Raw genomic sequence first — 22,978 nt, forward strand, 5'->3', positions numbered from 1 at the left:
TTTAAAAACCAATGCTCCTGTTGGTACGAATGACCTTTTTCTGCTCATGCGCAAAGTGGAACTGCGAACTGGCTTACTACCATGGACTAGCATATGGAGTGAAATGGCTGATATAAGAACCCTGAACATGGCTATGCCTTGGACTGTGTACTGTATATTGAGAATACTCCTCATTTGTAGAAAGCAAATTTACTGTTAACAATAAAACCCTTCAATTTACAATTCTATCAAACATATGTCAAGAACAGCACATTCTTACATATCTAGCACAAACTACATGTATCATCATAGAAAACTGTAGAAACATCATATTTCCAAATTCCTCATTAGAAAAATAAAATGCACAAACATTACGCTATTAAACAAAACATTCACAAGCGCATTAAACTAAGGGATAAAACCAAGAATATTTCATCAACATCATAAGCTAAAACTGAATGACCAAAGGATATGAAAACATCATTTTAACAAAATAATGTCTAAAAAGAAGAAAAAATACACATTAAATGTAATAATAAAAGTGCAAGCCTCACATTCTCATAAAACTTCAAAAATATGAAAAACAGTTCTCTGGAAACTTTCCTCAATGATAGAATGAATTCCATGCTTGAAAAATGCTTTCAACGAATAAAAGAAGACAATCTTAACACAAAATTTGAGAAGTACAGTTTTTGCATGGTTCTTTGACAGGCTTTGGCCATTTGTACTTGATCTGGCTTTATTCTTCCGTACTTGAATTCCACCATGAAATTTGACATTTCAAGTCACAAATATGGGAAAACGTTGCACAGAAAATGATCCAACGTACATTCACTGTTCAAAGTTGAGTTGATACTGTAAACGTCCATATTTTCACGCAATTAATTTTTTGTGCTAAGTGGTTCAAAACCACATTCCCAGTTTCTTGAATTTGTACTGCACAATTTTCCACCCATTTTAAAATGTGCAGAGAAATTGTGAAGATATTTTTTTTTGCGGGTTTTAGAATTCTCACTAGCCAAAAATAGCACAAAATGCACAAAAATTAATGCACCGCGAAAATTTGCGCGTTCACAGTACATGAACTAAATGTACGTCAGGAAAGCTCTACTCAGACATGAATAGCTCCAAGCTGCCCAGCACGTAGCTGCTGTCTCGGGGGTGAACAGACACGCACATCACAGAGCAAGATAGGAAGGAGAATGCTACTGCCTACTGGTGGCAGGGTGCCCCTTTGATACTGCGCTATACCCTGGTTGGGGCAGGGCCACCGGTGCTGAGGATGCCTGCCGTGTGAAGCTGGTGATCCCCAAGCCCCAGGTCGCCTTCCAAGGTGGCGTCCTCTTCCGGTGGGCGAGGCCCTGGGGGAGTGGCCGAGCCATTGTTGGGCGAGTTGGCGTCTACTTGAGTGGGGTTGATATCGTCATCAAGGATAAAATCATCATCACTGTCCTCAGTGACGCTTGGGTTGTCATCCTGTATAGGAGTTTAAGGCATTGTATAAAACTCTGTTCATATCACTGTTGAATTGTTGCATTCTCTTTCAATCAAAAGATTTATGGCTACTTGGTTCAGAAATATTTCATTTAGAATTTATACCTCAAGGAAAGGAATATGACATATTTCCCTTAAACCATGAATTTGGTATACTTCAGAGTATTTGTCTAAATGGGTTATAAGGACACTGCACTGCCAAATGAAAGGGGAAGACCCTTGGCAGAGACCTTTAGGCACGCTTATTTATTTCTATCTATCTATCTATCTATCTATCTATCTATCTATCTATCTATCTATCTATCTATCTGTCTATTTGTATCTGTCTGTCTGTCTGTCTCCCTGCTTGTCTTACTATCTAATGTTTCTGTCTCTATCTAATCTATCTGTGTGTAAACATACACACAATCATACACTGTGGTTCTATATACTTGAGTAGCATTAGTGAAACCCTGGTCTGTAATACAACATTTGATATGTAAAGTACTTTATATGTACAAGGATCCCCACCTGCACTGTCAGACACTCTGCCAGAGGTAGACAGCATGTTGGAACGTTTTCCCTCAAGTCGGCACCCTTCTTGGTGAAGATCGGCTTCAGGAACCTGGGAAGATGTTCAATCCAAAACTGGCTTTACGTATTCTGAATGTTAGCATCAGGTGTAGTTTGGGTTCTGTTCATGGTGAACAGATGTTTCAGAGATGGATTTCTCTAAATATGATGGACTTTTAATGCAACTTATAATTGCCCTGCACCGACTTAAATAAGCTGTGATTATTGCAGGTTTGTTGGTTGTTGTTTTTTTCGTGTGTGTGTAATAGCCAGGACAAAATGATGGGCATAATATACTCAGGTTGGACTCAAACCAACAATCTTCTGATTTTTCTAAACAGGAATCCAGACGGATGGACTTTCAGTATGATACACACATGCCAGGCACATTATTCCCTGCTTTGTTAGTCGAAACAAGTGGCAAATGGGCAGTGAGACAGTGAATACACTAGCCTCTATTTTTGTTCATCAAACTGCTTTATCACTGATCTAAGGGCTCTATTCTAAACAAATGCAGTCTGAAAACTGTTATGAAGCTCGCTCCTCTTGTGACCAGATTTTTAAAGAATGGTGAAAATCAATCAGACTTTGCTACACCATGTGAAGCACAGAAAGCACTACATGATGAAAGTGATGACTCATAAAGTTACTGCTCTCCCTCCCCCATTCCGCTCACACATATATATTTATTATATGATATAGAACTCTAGTTTACCTGTAGTCGAAGTCGTACCACTTTCTGACCACCCACGCCTGCTGCTTCCTCCTCTTCAACCGACTCTCCTGGTCGGAGATCTGTGAATATTGTGTGGACTGTTCAAGGTCAATACCATCCAAAGGACATCACCAGCAGGTTCATCGTGTCAGATTCAATGAAATAGAGGACAGATGCAAGGGAAGTTTCGGGGTGGAGGGGGAAGGGTGGAGGGATCACAAGCAAGTGCCATGATCAAATGGGGGGGGGGGGGGGAGGGGTTGTCAAGGAATTAGTAGGAGTTAGAAGTAAGAATGAAAAAGAGGTGCAAGGAAAGTGATGGTTCAGGGCAGTTGGTTGATAGGTATGGCACATGATTCGTAATGTGGTTGGCAGGTAGGTATGTCAAGGGAAAATGCTCAGAGGGAATAAAAATGGTGACAGGCACTTGGTGGAATGTACATAGGGTATGGTTGGAAGATACATAGGTTGTGTTGGTTGGAAGGTAGGTAGGTTGGTGGGAAGTTAGGTTGGTTGATTTTAAAAAAAAAAAATGTTTGGTCATTCATCAGATTGGGTTAGGATGTTCAGTGGGGTGTGGTTGGCACATGCACAGTGGATGGATGATCGAAGGGGAAGGGGATTATGGGGCAGATAAGACAGTGGTAGGTAGGAAGGGAGAGTGGAAGTCAGGTGAAATGTTGGCCATGAAGTGAGGTAGTTGTACATCCATTGAGAAAACATGAGGAGGCGGCAAAGCAGTGGTATGGGAGGAAATGAAGAGAGAGAATCGACACAAGATATGTAAATAGACAAAAAGAATGTGGAGGGGAGGAGGAGGAGTGGGATGGGAGGTGGAGGAGTGGGATAGGAGGAATAGGAAAAAGAGGAGGAGGATGAAAGGAGAAGAGGAGGAAGACGAAGAGGAGAATGAGGAAGGGGAGGAAGAATAGGAGGAAGAGGAGGAGGATGAAAGCAGAAGAGGAGAAGGAAGATGAAAGGAGAAGAGGAGAAGGAGAATGAAGAGGAAGAGGAGGAAGAGGAAGAGGAGCAGGAGAAGAGGAGAAGGAGGATAAAGAGGTAGAAGAGGAAGAGGAGGAGGAGGAGGAGGAGGAAGAGGAGGAGGAAGAGGAGGAGGCGGAGAGAGAGGAAAGGAGAAATGTAGAAATGAAGGAGAGCAAGGGGCAAGAGAGCCGGAGAAGAGAAGAGAGAGAGGACAAAAGAAGGAAAAAGAAGTGAGTTTATATGGAAACAAATATATGACATATTATGGAGAGACCAGGAGAATAAAACGGTTGAAAAAGGGAAGAAGAAATAACATGAAATGAGTGATAACACACAAATACAGAGGGAAAATGAAGTTATGGACAGTGGATAAGACATGGAAAAGTACACAAGTACATGCAAATGAGGTTGCACACTAAGTCCATGAGACAGGAATGAATATATGATTGGAAACATTTGCAAAGGGAACATGATGCAGATTTTGAGGAAGGTTTGTATCAGATGCATCAATAAAACAATAACATACAGTTGTAGAGATGACAACACAATTTCATGACAAAGAAAAAGGAAAATTACAAATGAAGATACAGTATAACACAATGCGGAATACCACTAAATCGAAAAAGGAATACATTGAGAAGAAATTTTTCTTCCAGAAGCCAAAACAGAAGGCATTAAAAAATGAAAACGGCAGAACATGGATATTAACAATCAGACAGACAAAATATCAATAGTAATACCAAACTATCAAGGGTTTGTAGAAAGGTTGTGGATGACAAAACAGAAAATAATTCCCAAAATCAGGCAACATCAAAGGGAAAAGAAAAAACATTTACTAATCCATACAGTCATCCATTGGTCATGACAAGAAATCAGACAGTTTAGAAAAGCAGGCACATTGGAAAGAAAGAGATAGAACACAATCAATCAAGGCTTAGATATATCAAACATAAGTAAGATTTAATTTTGAAAAGGCAAGCATGCATAGTAGAGTCAAGAACTCGGCATCGTCAGACAAGAAATAGTCAAATGAAGAGGGGCAATTTGGCAAAGTACAAGAATAAGCATGCCACCATACAGAACGTTGCAATCATGGCAAAGAAACCAGATAGAAACAACAACAGTAAAGCGAAAAGGGGGAAGAAACGGAGAGAGAAAGAGAGAAAGAAGAACAATCAGCAACAACGGACAGTCAGTGCTTGGCCTCTTTGCATATTGTTTGTTTATTTGCTCGAAATCAAAGCTGGCAATGTGCAAATAATGAGGCAAGATGAGAAGTGAGTCATATCAAAAAAATAAAATCAAAGTCTTGCCCATGCATAAATAGCATTGTTTAGTGCACAGTAGACATCTTGCAAACAAACATGGTGGGCAAAACTTAGTGTATCACATATAAATCCTCAACACTTTGTACTCTGCATTTGGAAGATCTTCGTTAAAAAAAAAAGGAAATCAACTGTATCCCTTGGGTTCCCCCCCCCCCCCCCCTTCTTCTTTTGCATTCATACTTTAGGCACAATCAAATACTAACAGCAAAAAGAAAGAGCACATATGAATTCACTTGTCTTCAGATTTACAACTTCCATAGCCCAACCTTCAGCTGCACTGTGAGCTGGCATTTACTCACATAGATTTTTTCAACAACATTAATAACTAACTCACTCCCTGATACATTGATTAATCAAATATCTGCTGGTGTCATCTATCTATCCACATTTTAAGTTGTAAATCTTTCTCATTCATGACAGATTAAAGAGACAAAAAGTCAATCATCTGAAGTGGAAGGTTCATCACCTAATTGCTGATCTTCAGTCAAGCTTACTTACAATCTATCTGTCTCAGCTATCTTTCTGGTTTAATCATTCTCATTGTCCTCTTTATTACGATCATACACGTCAAGACTTTCGGATCAATGCATGTGAAATCATAAAGACTGACTAATCTAACATAAGAGGCAAGCAAACTAGTCTATGCAGACTTTGTTTATTTGGTCTCTGATTTAGAGCAAAGCCTGCTAAAAATCTATTCATCATACCTACCTTCTTTTTTTTTTCATTTAGTCACGCATCTATTCATTCACATTCACAACTTTGACAGTCACGAACTTGAAATCAGGTAAAATCAATCCCGTGTTAAAGGTCAAAGGCATTTTGTTTCATGTCCTCTTTGTTATTCAATTCCATAATCTGGAGTTCAGGTTGCCTACGATCTATCCATCCTACTAGTCCTACATTTTTTTTTTTTTTGGTCATTCATTTATTCACATTCACACCCTTTAACAAGCAATAAACCTGGAATTAAAGAACTGACCGAGCCTGCATGGAAGGCGTTCTGGTTTGTGTCGTCCTCAGTGACCCCGACCCGGATCTTGAGCCAGGCCAGCATCTGAGTGGTCAGCCCGCCACAGACCACCACAGTGACCAGAACGATGAGCAATGTCGTGGACAAAATCAGCTCCTGGCCGTAGGTGGCGTTGTTGCGTATCGCCAGAGCAAAGGCGATGGCCCCTCGTAGACCTGGTAAGGAGAGAATGCGATAGTCACAATGTGCGCTCCTAAAATCTAGGGCACAGGGAAACCTATTCGCACATCCATTCCTAAATTCTTCTAAGCATTTCTGCACCTTTGTGAGAAGGCAAAATTTCTGCATCCGCATTTTGATTGAGACCAAAAATTGGGATGCGGAAATGATCTTGATAATGGTCCTAGATGTGTCTGTGCTGTCCTGCTACAATTGGCATTTTCCACAGCATTTTGTGCCCTTCACAAATATATACCTGGGACACTCCCAAGCATGTCAGCAGTCAAAAAATGTACATATTTGTAACACTGTCCCAGGAATCTATGGTTGGCACGTTTTTCTGCGTACAACATGGAAAGAATGCCGAGATGCCATGTTCTGCTTCTGCAAGCTTCCTAATCTTGTCAGGACTCTAGTGGACATCCACCTTAACATAAATCCTTCTTTCATACGGCATAATGTGCTGGGTTGATACCATTCACTATCCACCAGTATGATAGCCACCTTGAGTGAGCAACAGGGAGCGGCTTTTGTTCTACAATATCAAAAGAGGAAAGTGTTTGGTATTCTCTGACAAACACCATGATTACCTGGGTGACCCTAGTAATAAAGGTTAAGTATGAAGTTTGAATGCATCAGTTTTAACTTCTCTAGCAACAACTTTACCTGAGAATGATAATCTCAAACATACCTCCCTTACAAAATTCTTCTGTACAGTATGTCCCAAACAAAAATTACAACGGGGGCCCTCCGCTATGATATCTTTAAAAATAGTGAATCAATCTTAATGCAAATTCAGGGTATGAAACCATAACCCATCGCCCACATCTTACAGAAAATTCCCATTCGATTTGCTTCAGTGGTCAAAGAGAAATGAGGAATTTTGTAGAGGATGTCGGGAATCTCTTCTGTTCAAATTCTGTCTATCATTCACACACAAGAGCATTGAATTGCTAAAATTGGAAGAATCAGACTTTACATGCTTTACAACAATTCACATTTCTCTGTGACTGCTTAACCAAATTGAATGGGGTTTTCTGCAAAATAGAGCTAAAATGTTATATTTTAAGACCCTGAAGTAGCATTTAAAAGAATAGTCATATTGGGTGTTATCAATTCGAAAATCTGATTGTAATTTTTTGGGGACATACTGCAGTAAGTCGCCCCCAAAATTACAATTAGATTTTCGAATTGATAACACCCAATATGATCGACCTGCCCAAGTGCTACTTCAGGGTCTTGAAATATAACATCTAGCTCTATTTTGCAGAAAACCCCATTCAATTTGGTTAAGCAGTCATAGAGAAATGAGGATTGTTGTAAAGCATGTCATGAGTCTGATTCTTCCAATTTTAGCAATTTGATGCTCTTGTGTGTGAATAGTACACAGAATTTGGACAGAAGAGATTCCCGATATCCTCTACAAAATTCCTCATTTCTCTTTGACCACTGAAGCAAATCGAATGGGAATTTTCTGTAAGATGTGGGCAATGGGTTATAGTTTCATACCCTGAATTTGTATTTAGATTGATTCACTATTTTTAAAGATATCATTGTGGAGGGCCCCCGTTGTAATTTTTTTGGGGACATACTGTATTACACATAAATGCTCAATTAGTGTGAAGTCGCATTAACTTACAAGAACAAATTTGTATACTTTAAAAGTTTTGTGCATACTTTTTTTTTCTCTCAATAAATGTTGCCCTTGGCAACCCAGTAACAAGTTGTGAATCCAGCAAATCATCATGTCAGACGGAAGAACTTTTCTTACCTGAGAAGAAGAGCATATGTTGCACATTCCATGGTATTTTCTCCTTCCTCCCAAGATTGAGTAGAAATGACAGCGGATATATGTTGAGTAGTCTGCCTAAAATTATACCAAGCTGTTGGGGAATTATTCAGTGCTAAGGAAAACACATAGAAACTGAATATTTGCTGACAGAGCAAATGTTTGCTTTTGGATTGATATATGGCCTTAGGAGATATCATTTTCCATCTACAGTGATATATATAACTATGAAATACAATATCAATCTTTGACTCTTTTAATGCAGCTCTTCTCATATCTATATCAATCAAGATATTCGTAGCACAGCCAGCAACTTTGAAATTCTTTCGGTGGTATCTTTGCTAAACAATAAGCTGCCGCATGACGTATCATATTTTAGTAGCAATAAACTTGCCACTGATTATGAAATAATCTGTGCTCACATATTCCTATGGCTGTATTACAAACTTACTGCTCACTTACTGGTTACAAGATATTAAGAGTAGGTAACAACACAACATGGATTCACTGTTAATATGGAATATTTTGCAGTATGGAAATAATGAATTTTCACTCTAGTGAACTAGTGAAAAAAAAAATAAGAACACTGAAATATTTTGGGAAATCTGTGCACAGAAATGAAACACACTCATGTCTGTAATTAGAAATAAATATAATTTACAGAACTTGGTCTAGCACTATTTATAATGGTGTGAAAGTTTCCACTTTGGAAGCATGTTTTTCATCATTTTAGAGGATACAAAAGCCGCTAGCGTGAAGCTGATGCTGAACTGTTTGTTGGTGTGGTTGAACACTGACAGACCCATGTAGGAAAAGATGAAGTTCTCTGCCAAGAAGTTTAGCAGCTCAAATGCCTGCAGGCAAAAGTGGAAACACATATTAAAGACGAATGAATAAGTGAATAAATAAATAAATAAATAGATTGATTAATTAATTAATTACTTAATTATTCAATCAACACATATAAATAAATAAATAGATAGACAAATAAATAAATAAATAAATAAATGAATAAATAGATCAACAAATGCAAACACGTACACATTAATTGCAATCTTACTGATTGAATCCCATTCACATGGGGTGATTTATTTTCTACATTCTAGGCAATGAACACATTGTAAGCATATAATGAGATATACCCATAACTTTAGAAGATATTCATATCACAGACTCTCTCAATGAGTGTTTGTTTTGACTGCAAAAATCCATAGATTATTACTAAACAGTCTTTACCTATTTCGTTAATCCATAGATTATTACTAAACAGAATATCTACCTCTTTCGTTCTCCTCTTTGACTCTTCTGATAAGTTATTGTAGGTGTAATGTGCCTGTGTGACTCCACAGAAGAGAACAGCAACGATACCTGGATAGATAATGTGCAATGCAAGATTGAAGAAATTAAAGGGACATATCAGCAAAGTGAAAACAAATATGTCTTTGTGTGTGTGTGGGGGGGGGGGGGTGGGGGGGGGGGGGGGTAGAGGAACAAAATGCATGATCCATGGTATTTATTAGCAAATTGTTTGGCCCTTGGTTATAGAAAAATGAATGTCGTGGCGTCCTGCATCATATAAATACAATAACAACAACAACAATCTAAAAATACCTGTGAGCTGAGCAGCTTCAGCCATGAGGTAGCAGCTGTAGGACATGATGGTAAACATGGCTGTCTCTAGCAGGGGGAAGTCCCTGATTCGAGTGAACTTTGTTATCTGCACATTGGTTCTAAAGTTAAGGAGATACGTGATTAAAGAAAAACAAATATACAGGGGAAAAATATTAATAGACAGATGCATTTCATTCCATTACGCTACTAAAATACGAGGTCAAGAATCACATACCAGTACATTGAAGGTAGTATGAATAACACACACACACACAAACACAAAACCCGTTTAGAGGCTGCAAATGCTTTTTGTTTTCTTTTCGATTTTTTAACTGTGTCCCTTATACAGAAATCCCTAATGATACTGTGTACTGTTCTTCTTAAGTTATCAATAAAAATACATACGAATACGAACACAATGAGATATGTGTGAGCGAGAATTTACAAAATCAATTATTTCTAACTACCAATGGCAAGTGGGAGTTTCAAATTTGCAATGCAGATGTTTAGGTGACAATTGCGTTGGCCATTCTCCTCTCTCCCTACGTCGTGTTGCAAAGTAGCTTCAGATTACATGAGGACCAAGCCTACACAAAGTAAAACGGCGCCCCCATATGATCATTGCATCAAGAAGCTCTCTGCATCGTGAATTGGAGCGCACACTAAAATGGCCCAGAACCGACCATGAAAACTCAGACGATGCCAGATCGAATTTGATATTAAAGAAATTTTGCACACGTGCCAAATAGAGTTTATTTTCCTCTATACGTCCATGCCGCAAAAATCTATAGCTCCCTTTCTTATCTATCAGGGAAACTTATGGTACACAAATACACAATCACATACAGTCTTCGTGTGGGTTTTTCTAAGCATCACAAAAATGTGGGTCCTAACATACAGGAAACCTTTTCTTGTAGGTCAGTACAATCCCTTATCTGGTCATTGCACATCAACCTGATTCCTGTCAACAGTCCCTTCAAACTTCCTCTGGGATTTAACTGTTAACAACCTTTACAACACCGGCACGAAAAAGTGACCTGTGGCCGTGTGTTTGACCACCTAGGAGGCATACTGTAATTGAACAAGCTATTTGAAGGAATCATTACAGAAAATGATCCATGTGTTGGTCGCTTCTGCATGTCATAGTGCACATAGAGAGCTCTGAACAGTCAAATATTTGCTGTGCATGCCCAGTTTAAACAGTGTCACAGTTTGGGGGTGTAAATATTTGCCGTTAGCCACTATGATGTCAAGGCTGTGTAACCATGGCAACCAGGAGATTGGCAGTCTTCCCTACCAGGTGCTACTCTTACATCAAGGAGCAAAGGATACAATGGCCGTGATGATGCCCATGACTGCCCCCATGGCAAAGGAGCCCATGAAAATGCCTGCAAAGAGGCCGACGGACTTGAAGAATCCTCCCGCAGTGAAGGCTGTGTCTGAAAACTCTTCTACTGTCCTGTTGTAACCATGGTAAAACACAACACAACAAATGAAAATTATGGCAGTTCAACGTATGCAAATATAAGATCTCTACACAATGCTCTCAGAAAAGGAGGAGATAAAGATGGATTGAAGAGAAAAGCCCATATTGTTGGCTGAGAACTAGAAGGGCACTATCAGGTTCCAAGACTTACAATAAAAACAGAACAATCAATTTTTATGAAATAAAAAGTGTATTTAATCCAAAGCAGGTACATTGTAGATTTAGCATTGTTCTAAAATTGGATGAAATAATGCCCTTAGTGGTTTTGATTTTTAACATTTTACTGAAAATGAAAATAATTTAAGATTGACATCATAATGAAGAGAAGATTGATCTCTACAATGTGACACCAATAATTCAATACCTCTGCAAAACTGAGATGATGCCCTTCTACTTCTCAGCAGACAATATAAAGATGTAACATGAACAACTTAACTGAATGATTTATCTTTCAAATCTCATGTTTATAACCAACAAAGCAACCAGCAAATTTTTGCGAGTCGGACACTATACGCAAATTTAACAACGTGCAAATTTTTATTCATTATTATCTCTGACCTTGACAGGAATGTGATGTGCATGCATACATGTCTCCTTTCATTACTGTACTCCACAATCGCGAATTTAACCAAAGTGCTTGTGAAATTGTCTGGAAGTCCCAATTCGGAAAAAGATTAGACCCGCTTAATATCTGGCGTTAAAAAGTAATAAACAGATTAAGAGAGAGAGAGAAAGAGAGAGGGAGAGAGGAAAAACACAGACAGACAAACTGAAAGACAAACAGACAGATAGGGCAATGTTGTTATTCCTCGAGGGTTGAATGCCGAAGTAAGTTAAACATTGATGGAGCCTTAGAAGATGCATGCTCCCTGCAAACGTGTGATGGTGTTATATTTCTGAGATGTATTACAGAGGAGACAATATTTGTGTGAATAGCAGGAACTGCGTGGTAATTAGAACATTATACTGCAAGGCGGGGGTGATTATGTTACCTGTGAAAACTGATCAACTATGCAAACTGACAAGGGAAGTTTGCAGAATGAACTGCAGTGAAAAGATGGTGTAAGACTGGAAGCTTTACACACAGAAATGGCTGAACTGAAATCTTAATAATTTAAATTTCCCCCTCCCCATTCCCCCCCCCCCAACAAAAAAAAAATGAAAAGTTTTGTTACCCTATTATGCATTCATACCCTCGATACGCCTGTTTTGAAAACTACTGTAAAAGTGGATATTTTTGTGTGATCAATTTTTCGTGCGCAGCCAGGTAAGAAACTGAGTTTCGCATGGTTTTGATTCCGCGGAATCAAGACATCAACTACTGGAACATATGGCAAGCAAAAATATTCATGTGCTTTTATTTTTTGCACTATTTTCCAGTTGCGTGAAGCGCGCGAAAATTTCCACTTTCACACTATGATTAAGATGCAGCATTAAAGTCTGATGATGTTGGTGTATACTTGCCTGGTTAGGACTATGGCGACAGCATCGTTGAGCACACTCTCCCCAAAGACCAGGATGTACATGTCGACATCAACATGGAGATCGTGGAATACGGCCAAGACAGTGACTGAATGACGAAAAGAGAGAGAGAGGAAACTGGCTACAATACCACTTTATCTTCCTAATAGCGCAATTCTTTTTTCCCATATATTTTAACATTTTGCGGTGATTTCATCAGACAATTGAGTGACTGAATTTTTGCTATTTCATTCTTTCATCACACAAATAACATATAATCTGGAATTCAAGTTTCCTCTTAATTATCTCACAAGAAACTTTGCAGTAACATAATTGGAAAACTTAAAAGGCATAGACAGCACTGTACAAATTGCCATTATTTTAATCATCCCCCCTCACAAAGCATATTTTAGAATATCCATTCAAGCAATACTTTGGTGGTGCACGGAAAATCATCAATGAATACAAGCATTTTTTTTGGGGGGGGGGACCCTCTTTACTTATTATGCAAAATTTAAGAATTATTGGGTAATGAAATGTCATGAAAGCTTTTGCCATAATGGACAAAGAACCAATAATCAAAGGGCATTCTTAATTTTTCTTTGTTCCAAAACCAGTCAACCTTTCCCATACCAAAAAATCCTGTCATCTCAGGGAAGACTTTGCCATGGCAACCAGAAAGAAATATTCAACACAAAAACAGTTGTAACCTTTAATTCCCAAAACAGAGTAAGCTGCCTGACAGTCAAGGACAGAGTTGAAATTTTTCAGCATTGATTCACAGACAATCCAATCTTTTCCATACTTCCCTCATTTGACACAATCTTTTTGCCAAAGCAAGCACATTAAATGTTTTTCTACACATTACTTGATATGAGAAGCATGTTTTTACTCATTTTGTACATTGTATATACACAAGGGTGCAGGCAGAAAATAGTCTTTCTTAGAAAACTGATTGTTCACATTTGCTTCCAATGAGGTATGTAAATCTGCAAGCTGCTCCATTAAAGATATTGGCTCAGCAAATCATACTTATTTTCATCACATTTACACCATAACACATTTTGAAGATTTCTTTCAATTTTTTTTTTCATCATACCTGTGGAAGTGTATACAGTGCTATCAAAATGTATGCATGATAACACTACTGCGATGAGAATACTGTATTCCTTTGGTGCACGAGCGTGACCGATTCACATGATGCATAAATGATTAACATTGTACACTGATTATGCCTCGGGCACCCTTCAGGGATGGAGTGATAAAAACTGTAATGATTAATGAACTTATCAAATATGTGCCATCTGTTGAATTGCCTCTTTAAAAAAAAAAAAAAAAATCTGAGTTGCATACATTAGTGAGCGTACAAATTTCATCATAAGCAGTATGTAAAGCAAGCCGCCCATAATTTGACCATAACGCCATCCAACATTTGACCGCAGGCTACAGTGTACGTGTGCAACCTACGCTTGTGCATGCAGTCGAGTTCTATCACGGGAGGTCGAACCTTGGTGCTGGTTTTTTGATGAGCCAACTGGAAAATGAGAGGCTCTACTTTTTCCAGATACACGTATGCCAAAAGTAGGAGTCAACTTTCATGACTTAATCATACTTCCTAGTACACAGATGACGATCAGTGAGAACTTACACAATCATTTTGAATTGATATTTTGTGACTCCACAGAAGAAACAGCAAATCAGTTCACGTCTTTTGGCAGCAGACCAGTTTACGATCATATTCGTAGTTTGAAACATATCTTTATTTGCAAACAAAAGTTTTTTCCTGACAGATGAACAGCATGCTAAAGCAACAACCAATGCATGCAAACTGGAGTGCAATTTAACAATTTGATTTCATGCATTTGTTAGAAACAGCTGAACTAGGTAGGTCATTAAAAAGTCCATGAATGAAATATCAAAAGATTTGAGAACATCGGTATAAAAGCCAGCTGATTGGAAACTCCTGTTCAAATTAAGATTATTATGTTGTGACGACAGTGCAATGGTGATGTGCAAATGAAGGTTTAAAGGTTTAAGGGTTTTAAAAGAGAAATCCCACAGAATGAAAACTGGTGATGAGTTTCCTTTTTCTGAATGCCAATGGCAGGGAAATATTAGTTTCATGCAAATTTTATGTATGACATCCTGCGTTGGTCGGGAAGAACGGTTGCCAATACACACTAAATATGACCTTTGCAAGGAGATTTTAAAATGAGCTGAAAATCTCCAGTGAGGAATAAATCCATCTCATTACGAACCAGAAAAACCGTCACAAATCCCTTTTGAATAAAACATCTGTTTGGGGTGTTTTCTGAGGTGTTTTTTTTTTTTTTTTTTTTTTTTTTTTTAAGTTTCTTTTGACACAATAGCATGCTGTACAATACATTGTTGAAATTACACCCCCTGCATGTATTTCAGTCTGTTCTTGTACATTGCCTCATAATATCATCTTTAAAAAAGATACACACATTCATTTTAATTCCACAAGATCCTTCAGAACAAGAAAGTATAATTTACAAATCACTTTATCTCAACAAGCCCAGTAGCATGTGCCACAGCACTGTATGTATTCAAGACAATAACAAGTATTCTTATGCTGTATTATGTTGGAAGGAGCCTCTTCTTGCATACAGTAATTCTCAAAAGAGAAGCCCATTTCCAATTGACTCAAGGCTTAATGATTCAGAGCAAATATCTCTCAAGGAAGCCATGACAATTCTTTCAGTCTGGGGCTGCAAATGAAAACAGACTTTCATCAAAAATGAAAGAAAAAAGAACATCTATAAACACAGGAAATAAGTTACATGGGCAGATTTGGCACCACGCAATGAAAACTTTAAATGTCAAAGACTACGATAATGACTCAATATAACAGATATAGAGAAAGAGAGGGGGAAAAAGGGAAAAACAAATGATCATACTATGAACAAGGCAAGCATATCTACAGTTAGTGTCTGAATGGCTAAGACTACATGATATAGGCAGAGTGATTGTTTTTCTTCTTCTTTTTTCCCTGCTCTTTCTTTCACAGGAGGCCGTTAGAGCGTTTTCTCACCTGGATCGGTGGCCGAGATGAGGGCTCCAAAGAGGAAACAGTCCTGGCTGGTGAAGCGGGACTCGCGCATGATGACAATCACAAACAGGTACATGATGCCCCTGGGAGAGGTGAGCATTGGGGATGAGAAGGGAGAGAGAACAGAGAGATGGAGGGATGGTGAGATGAAAATTTGTTAATTATGGTCTTTAACCCATTGAGGACGGACTGATTTTGCTACAACACACATTTCCCATAGACACCTACCCGAGTATACTTGGGACTCATCGTCAATGGGTTAAAGTGTTTACCACAGATATTCAAGAACAAGAGTCTGCAATCATGGGCATAGCCATGTCTTTACCATGTCATTATTCTTAAAACTCATATTTTTTTAGATAGTTTTGACCAATTTCAATTCATTCAATTTCTCATTAATTCATCTTTGACTTAGTAGAAAAAGAAATGGAATCTGGGGATTCCTGTTGTAAGCAGAACTCATCAGGTACTACATGTACATTGCATCATAACAGAGAACTTTCAAACAGTAGTTACATCACCAGAGTGTTGCTTTTGTGAATCTTGCCTTCAAGGTCAGAGAATAAATCCCAAATATGTAATTATGTATTTCTAATAGTGAATTGAAGAAATGCAGCAATATTAGCAGAACACATTCAGTAAAGTTTGAGGAAAATTGGATTATCCATTCAAAAGTTATGAATGCAATGGAACAAGATTTCACACTCAGTGAAAGATCTTGTACCATTGTACACTTGTACTTGTGATCATTCACTTTACATAGAACACTCTTTATTTAGTGTTGGACCATAAAGTAGAGCAAAAAATATATATTTCATACGAGCCCTTTGTTGCTCACCGTTTCCATTGTAGAATTTTCAAAAACCTCTTACACTGTAACTGATTTATAAAAATTGATATTAAGTTGGCAACATATCTAAGAAAAAATGAAGTTCCCATTTCTCTCTGAAATTCGCATATTTTGATACTTTTTTTCTGATTCCTTGCCGATTTCATGATCAGTGGAACTAATTTGATGTTGACATACAATACTGGTGATGATTTCTGTGGCAAATTTTCTAGTGACTGACTGGGTTAAAGGCAAACTGAACATAAAGAAAGACCACTTTTTTAAAAACAGTCTAAAAGATATACAATATACCACATTACATGTATATCAACAGTTTGGTGCATGGTATCTGAAATCAATAATAACAATAATAATACATGTACATTGTAGTATCTGATCAGTTGTCAAAACAACGACAATGATGATGAAGATGATGCTGATGTTCATAATCATTTTAGCAACAGTAATGATGAAAAGAGTAATATTTACTGCTACAGTTCCTCTAGTGGTGGTGCTGCTGCTACTACACTGTACTAAATAAAAAAGTGGATCATAATTCAACAATATTTTTTGGTGGATGCTGAAGCACCCATGATAAGGAGGCACAACCTTTAACAGTGAATTTACTTGCTCACACACACACACACACACACACACACACACAGTGTGAACAAGCCGTCAAGCTGGATTGATTGAAGCGATCAAGAGAAGGGGGAGATGAGGACAAAGGAAAGAAGCAAGCACGCAGTGGGAGGACCGAGGGATGATGTGTTTAAACAAGACATCCATTATGCATTGAATGTGGTTTGCTCAGCCAGCGAGTCTAATTGGTGAATCCATACACCACACCCTCCCTGACTGGAGAACAGCTTGAAGGCGTGAGCGTGACTGGAAACATGTACATCATTCTTTATTCTCTTGTGACTTTAATCTATGTGATATGATATAACGTGACAAGATTAGCCGACGATATGCTCAATTTCATGAGACATGATGAAATATGCATTATGTGTATGTTATGACATGATATGATATGATGCAATGGTATATGTATGACATGATATCATGGCATGATATGATGCACTGTGTTAGGATTTGACGAGAATTTGGTTTCAATTGTAATATTACATATTACAAAAAGTAAACTGTTTTGATATCATTGTTTAGATGATATGACTTTAACTGATTTATTGTCATTGTCAATATTAAAGGACTATGGCTGCAAACACTGCAAAATGATATTGATTTTGTGTTCAACTGTATTTGTGATTGAGAATGAAATCAATAAAGATCAAAGAAAAAAAAAAAGGTGTGTGTATGGGAGGGGGGATAGGGTCAGGCAAACAGCAAGGTAATTGATGGGTAAAAAAGAAGAGGTAATCAAATTGTAAAAATGCTGTAAACAGCATCTCAATCCAGCTGACAGAAAGACAAAACCACAACTCTGAGGAACAGTGGACATCTGATTGAAATGCCAATTTAATTTTCCACTGCACTCCCCCAGCCTGTTTCAAGAACAGTGATTCTGATTCATAACAACCGTTGCTGGGCAAATTATAAGCCACGAGTGGCCAGAGGGCAATATTGCATGTTCCAGGACGAAAATATGCATTAATATCCATCCTACCATCTCCATCACGAACAAAAGGAAAATTACTATTTCATATTCATATACCACAGGCATGCAGTTAGTACACTCAGCATGCCATACACTGTGTGAGCTACATCCCCAGCTCTGATCTCCATGCCTATCTATTCCTTGTTAGGGTAAAAAGGACAGTGTTTAGCTGTACATATATGTGTACATGGCATTAAAAGAGTTGAGTTATTTGATGCAAAGGGTTACTTTGAATGAAAGCAGGCAAAATTAAGATGACAAAACAGCAATTAAATATAGCTAGAGAAAATTTTGGAAGTAGAATGAGACAAAAGTTGAGAACAAGCTAGTTTGACTCTTCCTTGGTTGTTTGCAGCTGATAGCAATTACTCATGATAGTTTTCACTTTTTGGTAATTACAGAAGATAAATTATTTGCTGCAATGCAAGTGCTGGATTAAAAAAACAAACAAACAATTTCTTGACAATTTGTCAGACCTGTGAGGAGTTAATATCATCCCCTCTGAACAACATTGATATTTCATGAAAATATGTGGCACTTCATAGCCCCCATAAAATTCTTATTTAATATCCAATTTACAGTGTATATGTACCTCGTACAATTGTACCATTCTGTTTATGCTGGACTTTCCTCCATTGCACTGTATTCCTTTAAAGTCAATCTGAACATGAGTGGAATGGCAATGGAACAGTTTGAATGCAAAAAAAAAAATAGAAAAAAAAGATAAACACTATTATGACAGCTTTTTAAAGGGAGGTCCATCATCAAATAGAGTAAAATGAAATCTTTTCAATGATACTGCACTCATTACATGACAAGAAATATTTCTGAGCAATATTATCTAAACTATGACCAATATTTTAATCATTTTCTTTCTTTTTCCGCATACATGTAGTTCTTTAATCTGAAATGTACCTAAAAAGAAAAATACAAATGGATATATTTTTTTTTGTACCTAAAGTCTTTAACTATAAGCTAAAACTCAATGCACTTTCTCCGGTGACTATGGATGTACACATGTACAGTTTAGGTACTGTAAAGCACAATATTTTCGCAGCATGAAATTTTTGCAAATTGGAGCTGACAGCCTTTTCGCGGCATGAAATTTTTGCAAGTTGTCTCTAATGTTCATTGCGCGTAGTGTAGACAAGAACTTTCATGTGCATTTTAGTTTTTCGTGAATCTTGGCTCTCGCGAAATTCGCAAAATTAAAATGCACGGGAACATTCCTCGTTTTACAGTATATTGCCTTCATAGCATTTCCAGGTACAGGCCTCGAATTAACCGACGGCCACCGACGGCCATGGCCGTCGGTGCCCCTCTCGTTGGCCGCAATGCCTTTCTTTCCTTGATCAAAGTTACGGCCAAAAAAAAATGTGCCCTTTTTCTTGTGGCAGTGGAGCCCTTATAGAATGAAAGTTATTACATGTATGTATGACGTACAATATGCCCTTTCTCAAAGTCTACTCAAATATCATACCTTCAGTTCACTCGCGTCCCAATATATCTGATTCAAACTCAAAGTATCTTTCCGAAATACGAGACGACGTGTACGTTCATGTGTCTACACCCGACCGGCTTTTACCGTCCCGACTGCCTCCGCGCCGCAGCACAGCGGCCATAGAGTTACTAGCTAGGCAGCGGCGAACCGGAGCAAGTGGTCGCAAGCCATGCTAAAAAATGCCAGGCCTGTCGGACGGCTGCGAGCATTGCCATCTCTCTCGCTCTGCATTCATGCCCACTACCCGACCCGCGGCGCGCCGCATGCTCAAAGCAAAATGGCGCCTGAAGTGCTCCAAAGCGAGCGCGGCGTGTGCGTTGAGAACGTACTGTATTACAGAACCTACATCGTATTGCGTATGGCCTACTGCCTAACGTCGTCTGCTGCGGAGAGATCTTATGCGTGCATGCGCTGCTGGAGTGTAGCAGCACGGTCGATAGCATACAGCTCTATGGGGCATTCACATTACATATAAACACCCAACATGCCCTTTCGAATGTAGCCTTGGTGCCCCTCTGACTGACCTAAGTGCCCTGGCCTCTTGGAAAAAGTGCCCTTTTCTAAATGGCCTTGCCCCTCCAAAATCCTATTTCGAGGCCTGCAGGTATCTATTCACACACCTGCTTGAAAAGGACAATGTATCACTGCTTCATCTACTCTGCATAATTCAATCTGGCTGATGTCAGTTTCATATTGTATGTGAAACTTTCATTTGGTTAATACATGTTTACATTTACATTTCTTTGTCCTGTTTTCATGAAACCTCTACCATCTTGTCTGTTGGATTCTACTCCGTTTATCACAGCCATTTTGAACACACAGCTACTTTCCACTTTTAGTAGATAAAAAACAAAATATCTGTTGACACACCATCACGATTCACAGTCAATATTGTTCGCATGGGAAAGAAAATACACAGAGACCTGTATTACACTGTAGATGAACTATCTCTTCCTTGAATGTGATGTGCACAGGAGCCAATAAATCTTTATTCTCAACTACATGGTGAAAAACAAATCTAGCAGAAAATGGTCACAGGATTTGATATTCATTTCTTTGCAGATCAATTGCACATTCCTCCCTCAAAAAGAAAAAAAAAATAGAAGTCATGCATGCCTCTGAGGGCCTGGGTATCCATTCACTTGGAGCATACAAAATCATCCCTGCATTTACAATGTACCCCCTTCTGTTCACGATTCATGCACTGAAATAAAACCTGAGAGCCATCATTCATGAGTCATACACTAATGGGCACCCCAGTAATGGGGGGGGGGGGGGGAAGCAATTTTTTTGTTTTTGTTTTAGTGCAATGCCAAAATCAACAGTAAGTAAACACATTTTCCAGGTAGTGTGCAAATTAAGGATACACAGACCTTCAAGTTACAACCCAAATTTGATACATTATGTGGTAAAAATTTTCTTGAATTTGAGATATCTATATGGAATCTAATGTCAGATTTAATTAGATAACGTTTTGATCTCTTTAAGACCGATCTGATCTGTGTGTCTAACTTAGTCTTTATATGTCCTGCCAAGAAGTAATTGACAATTGAATATTAATTCTGCACTTTTTTCTGCTTGTTTCTTTGTCATATTTGATTTGAATAATAGGTTTTGTGATATACAATATAATCATGTTTTCTTAGAATTTCATTTCATTACTTTCATGACCTTGCTTATGATCACATTTTAACACTATTCTTCATTGTATGTCTACATTGCATTTCAATATGTTTTTACGTGCATATTCCAGTTTGCTTAATTGATCTTTGCCATAGTGTGCAATGTGATTTTTATCTCAAACTGGCTATAATGTACACTTGCAAGAGAGCTCACTTGGACAGCAGGCCCCTTGGCTCTGAACCCCGTTTTGTTTTAAAAACTGAATAATCAAATAGATAATATTATGCATATATGCAGATACAATGTATATTCCATTTTATTTGTATATATTTGCTCTTTCTGCTTCTACTTTTTCCTTCCCTATCAACAGGATTCGCATCACCATTTAATGCACTGTTAACAGGTAAACCTCTGTAGGCTAATTGGGAGGGGGGTAAAAACTAAGTTATCTCATTTGGTACAAATTACAATGAAGATTCCTGTGTATTCTGAAGTTCACGTTACACGTATCAATAGACGGTATCAAGACCATATTGTCACTCAACATAAGACAATGAAAAGCAGCAGCAGGGTGGCGTGTGCTCATCAAAACCAGATGAACGTCTCCCATCGAGTTCGAGACTTTGTGGTGTGACGCAGGGAAGGTGAATGAGTGTATGCATGCATCGCGCGACCGTTACAGTGTCTACAGTGTAGATGCAGACTTCTGAGGCATGCTTGAGGTGTAAAAAATAAGGTATGGATTATCATGCTATATTGACTGAGCTGATGTGAGCCAATGGTTTGTTCTATTTGTTTGTTTTTTGTAAGCCCAAGTTTTCCTTCAGTTACAAGGCTAACAGTTTCTTTTTAATGATTGATAGACAAATGATATCACTGATAATATTTTTGCTGTGCCATACATCTGTTACAGGCCTCAAATTCTATTAGATTAAACGGTCATCACCACTTTAGCCTTGACTCTTAAGTTATTTTTTTTTTAATAACTTGAGGAGACATCAGGGCCAGCTTAGGAAGGCATCAAGGCCTAAAGTTAGTTTGATACTCATGCCAAGTTCTGAGTAATAAAGATAACAGTAGTAATGATAACAGTATACAGTATGCTGTATGTGTAGAATCCTGGAATCAGTGATTATGATACTGTATACACGAAAATATTGACTCTAATGCCGATATGAATGTGACGTACGCGTCAACATCCATTTTTCCGTTCAGTACAGGACTCCACAATCGCGAATTTAACCACTCGCGAAATTGTTGGGAAGTCCCGATTCGAGAAAATTTAGACTCGCAAAATATATGGCGTACAATAGTCTGTAAAGAGTGCAAGAACTTGCAAGAGAGAATGCAAAGGATGGGAAATGTCAAAAACTTGCATGTGAAAATTGTTTCTCTACAAATATTGTGATAACTTGTACTTATTGAAGAAAACTATACATTCTAAGTATTTAATTTCAGCCTAGCTGTACTGAGACAATTGGTTTACTGTCTTGCCAAAACCTACATGTAGTATAATGGCATGTGTGTAGTACAATGACTTCTACAAGGCTAGAGAGGCAAGTAAAAGGAAATGTTTAAAAAAGATTGGATTGATTCCAAGAAAAAAATGTAAAACTTTAAAGAAAGTAATAAATAGCCTGGAGAGCATTGTTTCAAGAATGTTAAAAGACAGAACAGCCTGTCTTCCATCATGAAACACAAAGCCAACTATAGTAGTGCAGTATTATGAGTGGTCTGACAATG

At 38.1% G+C, this 22,978-nt stretch overlaps 1 protein-coding gene across 1 annotated transcript in view; it reads right to left on the minus strand.

The window, feature by feature from the left end:
- Nucleotides 1–963: 963 nt before the first annotated feature.
- LOC139745269 (sodium/hydrogen exchanger 9-like) overlaps nucleotides 964–22,978 on the minus strand; it is a 30,188-nt gene continuing 8,173 nt past the window's right edge. Inside the window, exons 5-15 of the mRNA XM_071655669.1 lie at nucleotides 15,647–15,747; nucleotides 12,595–12,700; nucleotides 10,977–11,103; nucleotides 9,645–9,750; nucleotides 9,313–9,401; nucleotides 8,774–8,887; nucleotides 8,016–8,127; nucleotides 6,035–6,240; nucleotides 2,741–2,838; nucleotides 1,984–2,077; nucleotides 964–1,455 (exon numbers count right to left, since the gene is read on the minus strand). Of these exons, the coding sequence (XP_071511770.1) occupies nucleotides 1,225–1,455; nucleotides 1,984–2,077; nucleotides 2,741–2,838; nucleotides 6,035–6,240; nucleotides 8,016–8,127; nucleotides 8,774–8,887; nucleotides 9,313–9,401; nucleotides 9,645–9,750; nucleotides 10,977–11,103; nucleotides 12,595–12,700; nucleotides 15,647–15,747 (1,384 nt within the window). The 3' untranslated portion in view covers nucleotides 964–1,224. The remainder of the gene's footprint in view (nucleotides 1,456–1,983; nucleotides 2,078–2,740; nucleotides 2,839–6,034; nucleotides 6,241–8,015; nucleotides 8,128–8,773; nucleotides 8,888–9,312; nucleotides 9,402–9,644; nucleotides 9,751–10,976; nucleotides 11,104–12,594; nucleotides 12,701–15,646; nucleotides 15,748–22,978) is intronic.

This window comes from Diadema antillarum, unplaced genomic scaffold (genome assembly GCF_040938485.1).
Source record: "Diadema antillarum isolate AM-2024a unplaced genomic scaffold, OU_Dant_1.0 seq00001249_RagTag, whole genome shotgun sequence".
Taxonomy (NCBI): domain Eukaryota; kingdom Metazoa; phylum Echinodermata; class Echinoidea; order Diadematoida; family Diadematidae; genus Diadema; species Diadema antillarum.